This window comes from Haliaeetus albicilla, chromosome 1 (genome assembly GCF_947461875.1).
Source record: "Haliaeetus albicilla chromosome 1, bHalAlb1.1, whole genome shotgun sequence".
NCBI classification, from domain to species: Eukaryota; Metazoa; Chordata; class Aves; order Accipitriformes; family Accipitridae; genus Haliaeetus; species Haliaeetus albicilla.
The window spans coordinates 60582604-60596326 of record NC_091483.1 but is presented as its reverse complement, the minus strand read 5'-3'; the positions used below and the strand labels follow the sequence as shown (position 1 = coordinate 60596326).

The 13723-nt window shown below is 34.5% G+C and overlaps 1 protein-coding gene across 6 annotated transcripts in view; it reads right to left on the bottom strand.

Annotated features, from left to right (window-relative positions):
• The window catches only part of ARAP2 (ArfGAP with RhoGAP domain, ankyrin repeat and PH domain 2), a 134390-nt gene that overhangs the window by 52228 nt on the left and 68439 nt on the right, over positions 1–13723 (bottom strand). For all 6 annotated transcript variants that reach the window (XR_011326143.1, XM_069792080.1, XM_069792095.1 and 3 more), the window contains 4 exons: positions 9264–9408; positions 6797–6899; positions 5952–6150; positions 3823–3886 (listed from right to left, as the gene is read on the bottom strand). Coding sequence is in view for 5 of the 6 variants with exons in the window: in XM_069792080.1 (XP_069648181.1) it covers positions 3823–3886; positions 5952–6150; positions 6797–6899; positions 9264–9408 (511 nt within the window). In the remaining variant the exon portion in view is untranslated. The remainder of the gene's footprint in view (positions 1–3822; positions 3887–5951; positions 6151–6796; positions 6900–9263; positions 9409–13723) is intronic.

Sequence of the window (13723 nt, the reverse complement as noted above, 5' to 3'; positions counted from 1 at the left end):
TAATTACAGATATATAACAAAGGTCAGCAATACTTCTTCAAAGGATATTAAGGGTCTTATATCCAGCACTTCATACTGGAAGCACAAGTCCTTTCACTCATCTGAGTCTTAGATTATTTCTGGATTCTAGAATTTTGTGCTCATAACTGCATTTTACAAGAAATCTTACTACTATCATCAAAGGGTTAAGAAGAAAGCATTGTGATTAATGAACCATCAGCATAAAGAAATTGTGCCAGTATGCAGGGAAGGTTTACTATCTATAATAAGAAAGAGCCAACTACAAAAGAAGTGTAACAGAGAAAAAAAAAAAAAGCACCATCTGGATTACATTATGGTCTGAAAACATTCACTGACACCTAAGAGAGCACTTAAATGATTACAGAAAAAAAGAAACATTTGAAACTGAATTGTCTGCACAACTGTTTTTCCTTAAAGTACGGCATTAGAGATTTTACATTACATTATATATAGAAGATGTATTTCAAAATTACTGTATACAGCTGTTTTCAGACACCTTTCCTCTCTTCAATGTACAGGTTTCTCTGTTGACCTCTTTTGAGCTACATAGGAATAGCTTCTTCACCTCTCTACTATGCAACTTCTACCTGGATGGCAACAAGAGATCGAGTATCACCAGTCACTTCATGAATTTTACAAATAGCAGAGATAATGGGGAAAAAAAACGCAAACTGAATATGGAGCAAACCAGAGGACATCTCTGTGTGACAAAGGGAACTGTCAGACACAGAAATTTGGAAAATGGTTTGCCACTTCTAGCAAGAAGTCAAGAAGCATCTTAACTATGAAAGCGGAACATAAGACAAGGTGAACGACCACCTGATTATGGCATAAAGAAACAGCGTTGTGAAAGTCAGGATTTCCAGCTGGGTTGGAGATAGTTGGGACAATATGTTCCAACAGAGATCAGAGTGCAATAAAATTTCAATAGGTGCTATAAAAGGGAGTGTGTTCCTCTCTAATTTGCTTTAGCAAATATACCCAAAGACAAACACGAAACATCTTTGAAATCTGAAAAAAATAGTCTAGAATTATAAAAAGTCTAGGATTATTGTGAAAATTTAGGAAGTACACTGAGCTTCAAAAACAGCAACAATCTTCAAAAGAGGAAGTCTTGTTGCTTTGAAAATGTTTTAGCCTGGTTCAGCCTCCCATAATATGCTATTACTTTGCAATGTATAACACGATTACCACTTCGTATTTCTGAGCTGGTAGTCTTCATTCGCTGAACATGTCAGATAGCACCTTGCTGTTCATTTATTCTCTAAGTAAAAAACAAGGTAGAGGAAGAAGGGGGAAAAGGGGGAGGACTGGATTTTATTCATACCTACAACACTTCAGAAAAATCTCACACGCCTTTTGGTAGTATTCTCTCTGAATTCTTATATTTTATACAGGCTGGAAAGTGTTATGCACCTTGCATCCCAAAAATCAATGTAAACTCTTCCTCTCAGTAGTTATGGATCAGATGAATGTTAAATTTATGTACCCCAAGAATTTAACATACACATAAATTTACTAAGTATTTTTAAAAAGTCCAGAATTCATAGATTTCTTACATTATAATTATTTCAGCAGTAAGAGTTGAAGTTTTTGTAGTTCTGAAACTGTTTACTTGTGTATGCAATAACTCTTAAGTGAGAAGTCCATTTGTAACAACTTAAGAAATTCTTTCGCCTAGAGTAGCCATATGAAAAAGTGTCAAAAAAAGGTACATGGTACATGTAATGTATGATTTTCCCTAATTAATCAACCCAATGACTGAGACTTGAAAAAAAAAAGGTGTATTTGTAAGTAATGGGAAGCTAGTTTGAAGTCAGTAACGAAAACAACAGAACAGTATGAGTTTCAGTAGGAAAATACTCAAGGTATTTTCATCGTTTCTTCTAATAAAATTTAGCAAGATGCTGTAAGACATCAACCACATTTATTTCTTCATGCAGAAAAGGGGGGCATTGTTTGTTTTGGTTTTTTTTCCAACTTAATTCTGGAAAAATCTTTCTTGTTTCGTTTCATTCTTGCAATACTGTTTTTTTCAGATTTTATCATTTAACCTGTGTTCAAGTGACTAACAAATTAACATGAAAGTTGTCAATAGATCAGTATATAGGGTCCCTTCCAAGTGATCAATCTGTGCCAAAGTTGGCATTAGACAAGCACTGCTATAAAATAACACACAAAATAGGAAAACCTAGAAAGTATGGTATCTCATTTAGTTGCTGCTGCTGACATCTCAAGGGTATTAATTAATTTATCTAGGGTTTGGAGGGGCAGAAGGAGGATTGCTGGTTTTGTTTCCATTTACAATAATTGAGTCTCAAGATAAAGGTGATTTTATACTTAATCATTTTCCCCGTTCACACATTAAACTTCCTATCACTGCAAGATGCAGTAACATGCAACTGGCTGAACACCTGGATACTTTTGGAGTAATATCCTAAGAAAGAATCACTATGCCAAAGCTTATACACCCATATGGCTTTTAATGGTTAAGATAATGTGAACACTATGCATTTAAATTCTTTATGGCAGACTTCAGTGAAGAAAAATTAAATATATTCATGGCCACCATAAATCAGCCAGTGCCCCTGTTGAAATTATTTTCAAATAATTCAGAATTTCCATTAAACTATTAAAGCAGTTTGGGGAAAACTTACCCCCACTTGACAGAAATATTATAATGAAAGAAATAATAAAAGTTGACTTGGAGCTAGAAGTTTTGCTCAGCACTGGTATCTATGAAATTAGCTGCACAGTTTGATTCATCTATTGGACTGCACCTTGAATAGGATACCTCGGGTTCCCTGTTGGTCTATGCAGCTTACTTAATGCTGAATCTTTCAATATTCTTCTTTGAAAAAAAAACCAACAGGATAAAGTGTTTGTTTCTGATCTGCATCACCTTACTGAATTCCAGAACAGTATCTCAGGAAGAGTTAAAATTTAGAACACACAAGTTACAATGAGCTTCTCCAAGTTTCTCCAAATCTGAATAGATGTCAAAGGTATCTGTGGGGTTTTTTTGTTTCCCCAACAAAGAAAAAAACAATCGTCCTTTATTAACCTATTATTGGTTGTTCATAAGACTGTGTAAACACTGCACCACTTCTTACACAGAGGTTTGCCCAATAATCTATCCCCGAAAAAAAAAAAAAAAAAAAAAAACCTATTACAAAATAAGAATTATTTTCATCTTTAAATTTGTACCCCTATTATGAGGCAGAAATATCCTACCTCACTTCAGGTTTCAACCTCCCATATCACTATATTTGATGGAGTCATCTCATCAGAATACTACCTACTGGGAAGCAGGTATGTTTGCTTCACAAGTATGTTTTTTTCTAGCTAGTATGTTGTTAACTGAGATCAGACATTACAATAAGACTAACCAGGGGACTCATACATACCCTCTCAATCCTGACCTACACAGATGGAGACACAGAATTCTGGGACATAAGAGTGATTAAAAAATTCAGAAGTGGTAAATGCTCCAAAGAGGTACTCTTTCTTTACAGGGTAAAAGAAGTTAGGTCCTTTTGAAGAAACCATTATTGGCAGACTAATCTGACTGGGAATAATTTTCTCAGTGGGAAAACTGCTTTTAATTAAGCAGTACTTGTTAGCATTTCCTGACACAGACATAAAATGTAATTAATACACAAAGACTTTCCCTCCTTTAAAAAGTCTGGAAATTTACTCTCTCTAGCAACCACAAATGAAAAAGCTCCATGACTGATCAGCAAGAATTCTAAGACATCAATATAAAAGCAGATCAAAGCTTTATTCAGATGGGAACCTTACCTTCCTTTTTCAACGAGCAGCAGGACATCTATTTTCTCTCCATTTTGCATCACAGTACTGATTGCTGAAAACAAAACACATACACAGTCATATGATCTACACAGACACATATATATAGACAAACACATGCATACACATATAGATATGTTTTTTCAAAATGTTCTTCAGTGACAAAAGGAACATGGAATTCTTAAACGTTATAAATAAAGAATCCTGCTGACAATAGAAACAATACTCCACAAAACACCACAATACACTCACATTTACAAGAAAAAATAATACAGAAAATTATAAAGAAAGGTTAAACACATACTTTAAGTGTGAAAACATGCTACAGTGCTTTATTATATTAAAATTAAACTTGTAAATACAAGTTTTAGAAGACAAAGATTCAGAAGTAAGCTGGAATTTTTAATCCATTAATCTACTTGTACCCTAATGGCTGCAGATATTTAGAATAACATATGTTATCTTATACTGTGAAGATCACTGCCACCCTTCTTTATGTTGCATTATGCTATTCCTGCTAAAAAAAGCACCCTGCAAAACACCTACATTTTACATAATACAGAAAATACATCTGGATAGTTTCAAGTAACAGCGCTTATAAAACTATATTGTACACTATACTACGAACAGTAAATTAAATGTAACCTGTTTACTAATTTAAAATTCTGAAAAGTTAATTCTTTCAAAGTTTAGGTCTTATATATAATCCACATCTTATCTCAACTAATTCCCAGAGACAGTAAAGCCCTGAATATCAATGAAGCTCAATAAACCTATTCTGATGCATATTATATGATTTTTTTGTATCACACATAATCCTGGCCTCATTTGCATTTACTGAGTCAAATATCAAGAAGATAAGTGACCATACTTCCACTCATGATTCATTATTCGGCAAGTTTCAGTTATACAATTCAGTCTTAATAGTGGAACAGATTTATTTAGGGGAAACCAGAAATCAAAGAAAAGATAGGAGTATGGATATATAATATTTCCAAGAAATACAACTCTGTTATACAACTAATATTTAAAAATTAAAACCCAAGCAAAAACTATTTTCAACCGAAAGCTAAAAGTGTGTTTCATTTCTATACTTGAGATACACACAGTTTTTGGATGCTTTATATAATTAGGGTAGGAGCAATTACAGTTGCATTATAAAAATTAATATCAGAACAGTTCTCCTACTGCCTAACCTTTTAATTTTGAATCAAGATCAAAAAGTATTTACAACTTAAAACATAGCTAGAGGCATAAAAATATTCCTGATTAAAAACCACCTTCACAGTGTTATTCACAGCAAATGTAAGGTGGCAGTAAATAAACAGTAGAAAGCCCAATGGCATTTAGGCAAGTTCCTGCAAAACAGTCTGCAATCTGACAGCATTTACGAAGAGGATCATCAATAAAGACATAAACTATCTTCTCTATGTTACTTTAACAGAAAATCTCATATTATTTTTACTTTCCTACATAACATAGTGCCTTGTTCAATATAAAACCAAGTAGGGCAGATATGCTTAAAGAGAATTCAGAGCATAATTACAGACAACGATATAAAATTGGTCATAGAAGACCATTTGTATAAATATTCTTATCTTTCCACATCATGATATTGAGCAAAGAATATTTTTAGTATCAGAAAAAAAGAAAAGTCTATTAGTCTGTGAAACAGTTTTCCAAGAGAATTATAATTTTTCTAGTACATTTCAGTATTTTAAAAGTAGGCCTGTCAATCACCTCAAGAATACGTTCTGCAGTGAGTATTTCTGCCCTGTCAAAAATATGAGACAATAATCCCAAAAGGTTATATATTATTATTCAATTCTATACTCTTGTAAGAAAGACAGTGCTGCAACTGGAACAAAAATTGTCTTCATTCATTATGAAGCTGTGAAAAATCTCTCTAACGTGTGACACTAAGTAGGGAAAAAAATCCAAGACAGAACTTTACCAACTCCATATATAGATGAGAATTGGAAGAGCATCTGGCTCATGCAAAGTAATAGTTACTGAGCTCCCTAATGTTTATGATTTTAAAATGCAATAGAAATGTCCTTAACAGTGAATTAATTATGTACACTATTTCCTGAATTCTAGATGTTAAGCAAAATTCTTACTTAGTTCTTGCAGCCTCCTTAGATATATGGAGTCTTCTTCAGCATCCTCCATTTCAAGACAAAAATAAAGGCTCGACTTCTCTATAGCAAACCAGCCTTTTCTCCACTGATCCAGGTTATGGCAATCTTTGTAGTACAGCTGGCCAATCAGGTCACAGTCTCTCTCTAATAAGCATTCAGCCACAGGAGGAACAAAATGCTACCAAAGAAAATGGGGTGAGTCAGATGAAGAAAAAAAACCCTCTTCCCCTAAAAAAAAAAAAATCAAGATATTGCAAATCTATAAGATTCAAGGATGAAAGCCACAGTTAAAAAAAAAAAGACTTTCAGATATATCATTCATAAACCCATATATACACTAAATTTAAATTATAAAATCAAGTATAACATTTTTTCCATTCATACTCTACAATTCAACCATTTTTGCTTTTTCAACTACAATTGATTTAATTAGTAATGGGACTATTAGCATTTGGTACTGTATAAAATACAGTACTGCTTTATGAATTCTGTTTCAGCAAATAAAGGAATAGAATTGCAACCATAAACAACTTGGCTGAAATAAATTCATATAGCGTATGTCTTTATACTAGAGCACCTTTAATATATTCTTAAGGTTGGCATTAAAATGTTGCTTCAATTCTTTTTCCATTTTATTTTATTATCTTGTTTCAAACATTAAATCACAGAAGTTATTTCTTCCTGCTGCACAAGAAACCTTTACACACACGATAGATCAGTATTCATCAAGAATGGCTTCTCAGAGGATTTTAAGCTAACAATGACACTTTATTCTTTGTGCAAAGGCTCCTGGCCTAACTGGAAAAGATAATTATCAGTATTACCTTAGCTATTGCCCAAGTCCATTTTCTTTGTGAATATGCAGTTTCAGCTCCAAATAGAAAAACACGTTCTGACATTAAGTAGATTTCAAAGGTAAAGATGTCCCTAAAGCAAGCAAGAGGAAAAAGGCAGCTGTATTTAGTCTTCATAACAGTAGACACACAAGAGTCCCATTTCTCTCTCTCTTTTTTCATTATTTCATACCTATGGAATGGAATCCATCTGCATTTCTCCTCCAATCTTAAAAGTACAACCCAGCTAATAACAGAGTATTTTATAACACAACACAATCAAAGTGCTTTTCAGGTCAATAATATGTGTTTAGAGGCTACTGTATAATAGTTTTTTCAGTAATTCTGAAATTAATGAAAATGTTTACATATAGTCATTAAAATTCATGGGAAATTTTTGCTTTTGCAAGTTCATGTGATTTCAGCAAGTATATTTTTATGATGCATTCAAAACATTTTGTTAAGGTTTAATATAAGCAGACCAACTCATTGAATGGGAAGTTGTAAGCTACCACAGAATCATAGAAATGTTGGTTCAAAGGGACTTTACATGTCACTTGGTCTAATCTGCTCAAAGCGGGACTATCACTAACCATAGAACAGCAATAAAAAGCTTTGAAAACCTTCAAGGATGGAGACTACTATTTCTCTCAGCAACCTCTTCCTGTTCTCCACCACCCACCCTTCTAATGAAGAGGCTTTTCCTATCATCCAGCCTGAACCTCCTAGGGTGAAATGCGTGGTCACTGCCACTTGTTGTAATGCCTGCCACCACCAAGAAGAGTTTGGTTCTGTCGTGTTTATGACTATGCTTTGAATTTGCTGTAGCTCAAGAAGTTCTTAAAGGTTTTGGGGGGATGTTTCTTGGGTTTTTTCTTTTTAAAAAGTATATCATTATTTAAACAGATGGATCCTGTTTTCCCTTTTTTAACTGACAAATAATAAGGATAGTAAAAGAAGAAAAAGCGAACCAGCTGAAATTGGTGTGGAATTCAAGAAATAAATGTCTTGCTGGACTTAGGGCCAGTCTTTAACTCATAAATTATGGTTCACCAATTTATAGTATGATTTCATTTGTGCCCTCTCCCTAGAATCCATATAGATGGAGTATGCTTTTTCCTTTCAGTGCTGAAGACTGAGATTTGTCTACATCTGGAGAACTGAACATGAGTCAGTTCTCTCATTTTTAATAACCACTTTGAAAATCATATGTAAATACTTAATTCTGACTAACAGACTAGACATTTTACGGACTGATTATTTCACTACATGAAATATCAAATTTAGGAAAGTTTCTCATAAAACTACCCAATTACAGGTAAAGTACAGCAGGAAGTTACTCATTCCCTGAAAGTGAAATATTCAGCCAACATGTTTTTAATTTAGGTATTAGCCTGAAGCGGACCCATTCGGAGCTGTAGCAAGCAATAGGTTGGATTCAATGACAGAAGAAGAAAGTGGTATTTTTCTTTTTTCTGGATACCACAAAGCTATGCTACTGCAGAACAGTGAAGGCCATCTCCACTGTATTTTACAGCATGTCAAGGCATCGCCATGTTTCAGGGTATCTCCCCTGTGAACGCCCTTTATCTCTATAGTAGCTAAAGTCATTTCTTCCCATTATCTTTTCCAGAAGCTTACTGAATAGACTCTGTTTTCTTTGCAGACACTTTTGCTTTGTAATTACAAGCATTACAGTAGTATACTGTAGAAAGATCTTGTTATTTTACATACACACACACATAAAGAAATTTGAAAGGAAGTGTTACGGAGTTTGTTAGACAGATCCAAAGTATAAACAAAAATGTTGCCCTAAAGAAATCAAGTATCACTGGGATGCAACTCCGATTTAGGTGAATCTCCACGACATGTTTTTAATGCACAAATGGGATGTGAGAGAGGTATAAAAGAAAAACAAGACCACAAAAAAGTTATCTTCAAACTAACACAACGTTCAACAGTTACACTGCTGTCCTCAGCTGCAGAACAAAGAATGGGTTTCAAAGACCAATAGATCTGTGACCAAAACGAAAAGCATTGTGGCGAACTCTAATCTGCTGCATTATTATCAGTAAGAAACAAAGCAAGCATTTTGGCTTGAGGCAGAGGTCAATCCCAGAAAGAAAAATGAGTATTAAGTGTTCAATTTATCATCATGTAACCTTTTAAGCACTGAGATATGCATTACAGTTCTAATAAGAAACAGATGTATCTAATTTATGCTGCCCTTTTAAATTACCCTAATGTTTTCATTATATCACTGTGGAAAAAAAAAATAATTAAAAAATCCCCAAATACCACTTTGCACTTATTTCTTGAAGTCAACATAAAACAACTCAGCTTTTTTTTCTGAATTGCATGTTCAAAATTCAGGAACAAATGAACAATTCTGAAAACCCAGAATAAAATCTTTGAAATACCTGAGTTTGTTTATTGAAATATTAATATAGGAACCTACCCTCTATTTAAAAAGGAGCCTGACTTGTGCAGTACAAGACAGATAACTTCATTGACGTCAATCATACCATTAGGAGTGGTAGTTTTATCATTTTCATAGTAGCTCAGAAAGCCACTTTCCAAAGTGCACCATCTTTTGTTGCAATCTGCAATTAAAGAAGTAAGAGAACAGTCAGTTGGCATAATAATAAAAATTACCTCTTCCTATAGAAGTTGCCTCACAGGATGCATAGCTCTGTTGTAACAGTAATACAATTATGATGCAACCTCAGTCTCATTGACTTCAGTGGGCCAGGAATTCAATGTCCGTCCTGATGCTACTTAACCTACAGAAACGCTAGCACATGGTAATTTAAGAATAGAACACTTATTTTTACTGCACAAGTATATTAAATGGCTTCATAAGTTAACTTTACCATTGTACAGGGCTCTTACTTCACTTGCTGTGGAACTTGATGGAGGAAAAGCTAGTACACAATACCATCTTACCATGTTTAGCAGAAGAGAGTTAAAGAAGCAAAAAGAAATCATGCTACAAAGTTAGAAACACTAAAAGCTACAAGAACAATATATTCTGACAAGAGTTGATAGCAAAATGAGTGAGTGAATCATGGTATGCAGTAGCAAAAAAGGGCTACTCTTTCTTTCATGTTACTGGAGCTAGAGGCCAAAACCAAGTCAATCTGTCTTCCATTGTTTGGTAATGCTTGGGTGTCCACTCACTGTCACAAGATCAAGGAAAACAATTTAAGCCTTTCAAATAGTCTAGAAAAAATAATATCAGACATGCCAGAACTTGTATCCATTGCACACTACTAGAAAACACAAGGAAAACACTATCAGAAGTTGTGTTATTTAACATGATTAAATTTTTTTTTTTAAAATATGCTACCAGGATGACAAACTGAAGAAAAACTAACAGAACAACCCTTTCTAGGTACATCAGTGGTTGAGCTCAATTCTCTCCTACTGCAGGCCTAAGTGTCAGATAGTAATGAAATTGTACAGAATTTATTCCTGTATACTGGGGGAGATAAATGGATGCATCATAGACAGGCGGTAGCTATAGCCATTTCAGGATGGCATGTTCACATTATAATGAATTGGAGATCTCTCTTGTTGCTATTCACATATATAGCTGGCAAGGGTAAATTCATTTAGCAATACTGTCATTTACGGGATGCTAACATTTGTAGGGTGCTTTCAACATGTAACAATTTACAGTTGCTGAGCATGGTTAAATTACATAGTTAAGAATTCTACCTTCAAATAACTTTGAATTAGATATGTTGGAGTATCCAGTAATTGCCATCTGCAGTTTTAAAAAGAAAAAACAAACAAACAAACAAAAACCCAACAAAAACCAACCCCTCCTCCCCAAACCAACCAAGGTGGAGCGGAAAAAATCTGCAGAGCAACTTAAAAGTATTATTTGGCATATTTAATTAAGACCAAATGTCTACCCCCTCTTATGAACCTAAAATATGAATACAGCACATGACATAGCATATTAATGACTATCTGCTACTCAAAATATTCATGCATTCATTCTAGCTTACATCTAGTTCTTAGAATATAATTTGAGGTGCACCTATTCCCACCACTGCACAGAAGCAGGTCCTAAGAGAAAATACTCTGTTTATTTCTACAGTCTTAAAATTCCTATACAGCTGCAAATATTCTGGTAAAGTATTTGTGAGAATTTGGTAAAATAGCTCTGGAAAAAAAACATTAAAAAAATCAAACAAAAAAACAAACTGCAGTTGTAGTTAGCCAATACTTAGTATATTATCTGATATTAGTTTTTCTGTTGTTTGCTATATGATTTATACATGTTTTATAAATCTCAGTACTATTTCATTAGTACTTATTTGCATCATGCTATTTGCTATCTAGTTCTATCTATATTCTGTCTAAATACACATTTTAAATACTAAAATAAACAAAAGACAAAGCATTTGAAAATGTATAGGTTTACAGAGGTTTTGATTGTTTAGGTTTTTTCGTCCCCCAGCTTTCCGCCCTCCCATCCCACAAAGCCTATTCTACAAAACAGCTCACTGCTTCAATATTCATTAAACTGTTACAATGCCCAAGGACGATTTTGGAACCTCAAGGCTTTTAACAGGGATACATAAAACCTTTTACACTAAAAACAGAAGCAAAAAAAAAAAAAAAAATCAACCTGAGCCACTAAACCTCTAACCTTTACTTTTGGATCTGCTACATCAAAATAGCACCAATGTTTGAGCTCTCTTCCTGCTGATCATCAACAGCTATTAATTAACAACAACTTTCCTCAAAAGTTACGCACGCCTGCTGAAACCACTGATGCTGCTATAATGAGAAGTACACACGAAGCTGGCTTACTCTCTCTCCTGCATTATCTGAAACATAATGAAAAGCTAGACCATATTGCCAGGTGTTCCACCTGGTTGTTATAAAACCTGGGTTCAATTCACAGCACTGAATGATTTCTTGAGTATCCTTTTACCATTAGGGCTCAGCCCACAAAGGGATAACAGTTTTCTGTGACAACAAACACAGCACTTAATTTTCAGCCTTTGGCACTAAAGGCAAGGCTGACAACTGCCTCAGAGATTCGTAACACCGAGGAAGAACTTAACGGTAGTTTAATGGTTAGACAGCTTAACAGGATTCTGGCTTGCAGCCCTTTCCACAAACAGCATTAAAAAAAAAAAAAAGAAATAAATCAGTAGATCAAAAGCCCAAAGTGCTTTGGGACCAGGCCCAAAATTTAGACAAGTGCTGTAATCCCCAGTGAGAGAATGGTGGCTCCCTCTCTGGCCCAGTTAGTTCGCAGCAAGTCAGAACTGTTTCAACAGGAAAGCTTATTTTTTTTTCCTCTCTAGAACTAAACAGCTAGGTCATTTTGGGGGGTAATGTGACCTTCTTATTTGGATCTTTACAAGCAGAGGAGGGAACTGAAACTGTATCTCCCACACATTAGTACTCTAACCATCAAGTTATTTTCTAAAGACAGTAAGATGGAAAAAAAAAAATATTGCCACCTAATCCCAACAATCTGCGATATGCATATCCCATATTATTTCATGTTAATGAGATTTTATAAATGTAGAAACAGTTCTTGATGTAGGGCAAAAAATTAATACAGAAGGGAAAAAAAAAGATCATGTGTTTTATATTTTAAATAGCAAAAAAACCCCTTTTGTCATAATACTTCTTACACATGGCTGAGATATATTAGAGCCCTCAAGCAAGAGCAGCTTCTAATTCAAAATTGCAGAGGGTTTTTGTTGTTGTTGAAAGGATGTTATTATTACACCTTCCTCCCTTGTCCCGTTTGTCATTTGTCTTCCTGAACTGCAAATGGTCAGGGAAACCTATCTTCCTAAGTATCTGTAAAGCACCATCCCAAAAACATCAGTCCTGACAAACACATGGGTAATTCAACATTAATGCAAAAACAAAGCCAACAAACACCCCCCAAAAAAATCCCCCCAAAAACCAAACCACAGAACATCTACTATCTACAAAACACCATCACAATTTCAGAGGCCAAAACCTGAGCAGAACGAAATCTGGTTCCTTTCCATTTACTGTATGTTCCTCCAAGTACTAAGTGCAATGCTAAGCAATTGACTACAAGCTTTCAAAGCAGCTTCATTTCTGCCCACTAAAAACTTATGATGGAAGACAGTCAAAATTCAGTTGTTTCTTGTCTGAGGGGTTTCTTCATAAATATTTTTAAGGTATCCTACTAATGATGCTCACTCCCACTGCGTCTCCCCAAAAACCACTACAGGAGACATTCTGTGAGCATTTATAGCTAAATCTTCAATCTAGACAGGTATTTACAAACTTATACTGCACTTCTAGCATACCATTGTGTTAGAAGAGAACAGTAGTATTGCCTTATGGGGTCTTTTTTTTTTTTTTTAAAGTTTTTTTACTAATACAGATATAGATACCCACAACACAGAGGACAAGGTCTGGACTACTTTAGTAGTGAGGTTTGCAGTTATTCCTTTCTTTCCTGAATAAGTTCAGTGCAGTTTCAGAACAATCCTCAAGCAAGTCCTGTCTAGCAGCAGTCCTCTGCCACAACAGGTGTCTTTGTTAACAACTGCAAAGTTGCTAGGAAATGCCTGTGATCAGGGATTAGTTCTGTTTATCCCCTGATGCTTTCAAGAATTTTGACTCACATTAACATATAGATTCTTCAAAAGCATATTTAAATAGAAGTTATGTGCTTTAACATGCTTTAATCTCCACTAAAGGTCTTAAAAGCATACACCATGAGAATATGGACATAATCATACAAAAATATGTATATACCAACACAGGATGCTGTGTCAAGATTTTAGGAGTAATAAACTCAACCATGAATCAGCCTGGATTTTAAAAATCCACATAATTTGTTTGTTTAGATGGAAGAAAAATATAGGAACACAACTGGGGAGAAAAAAAGGAAGAAAA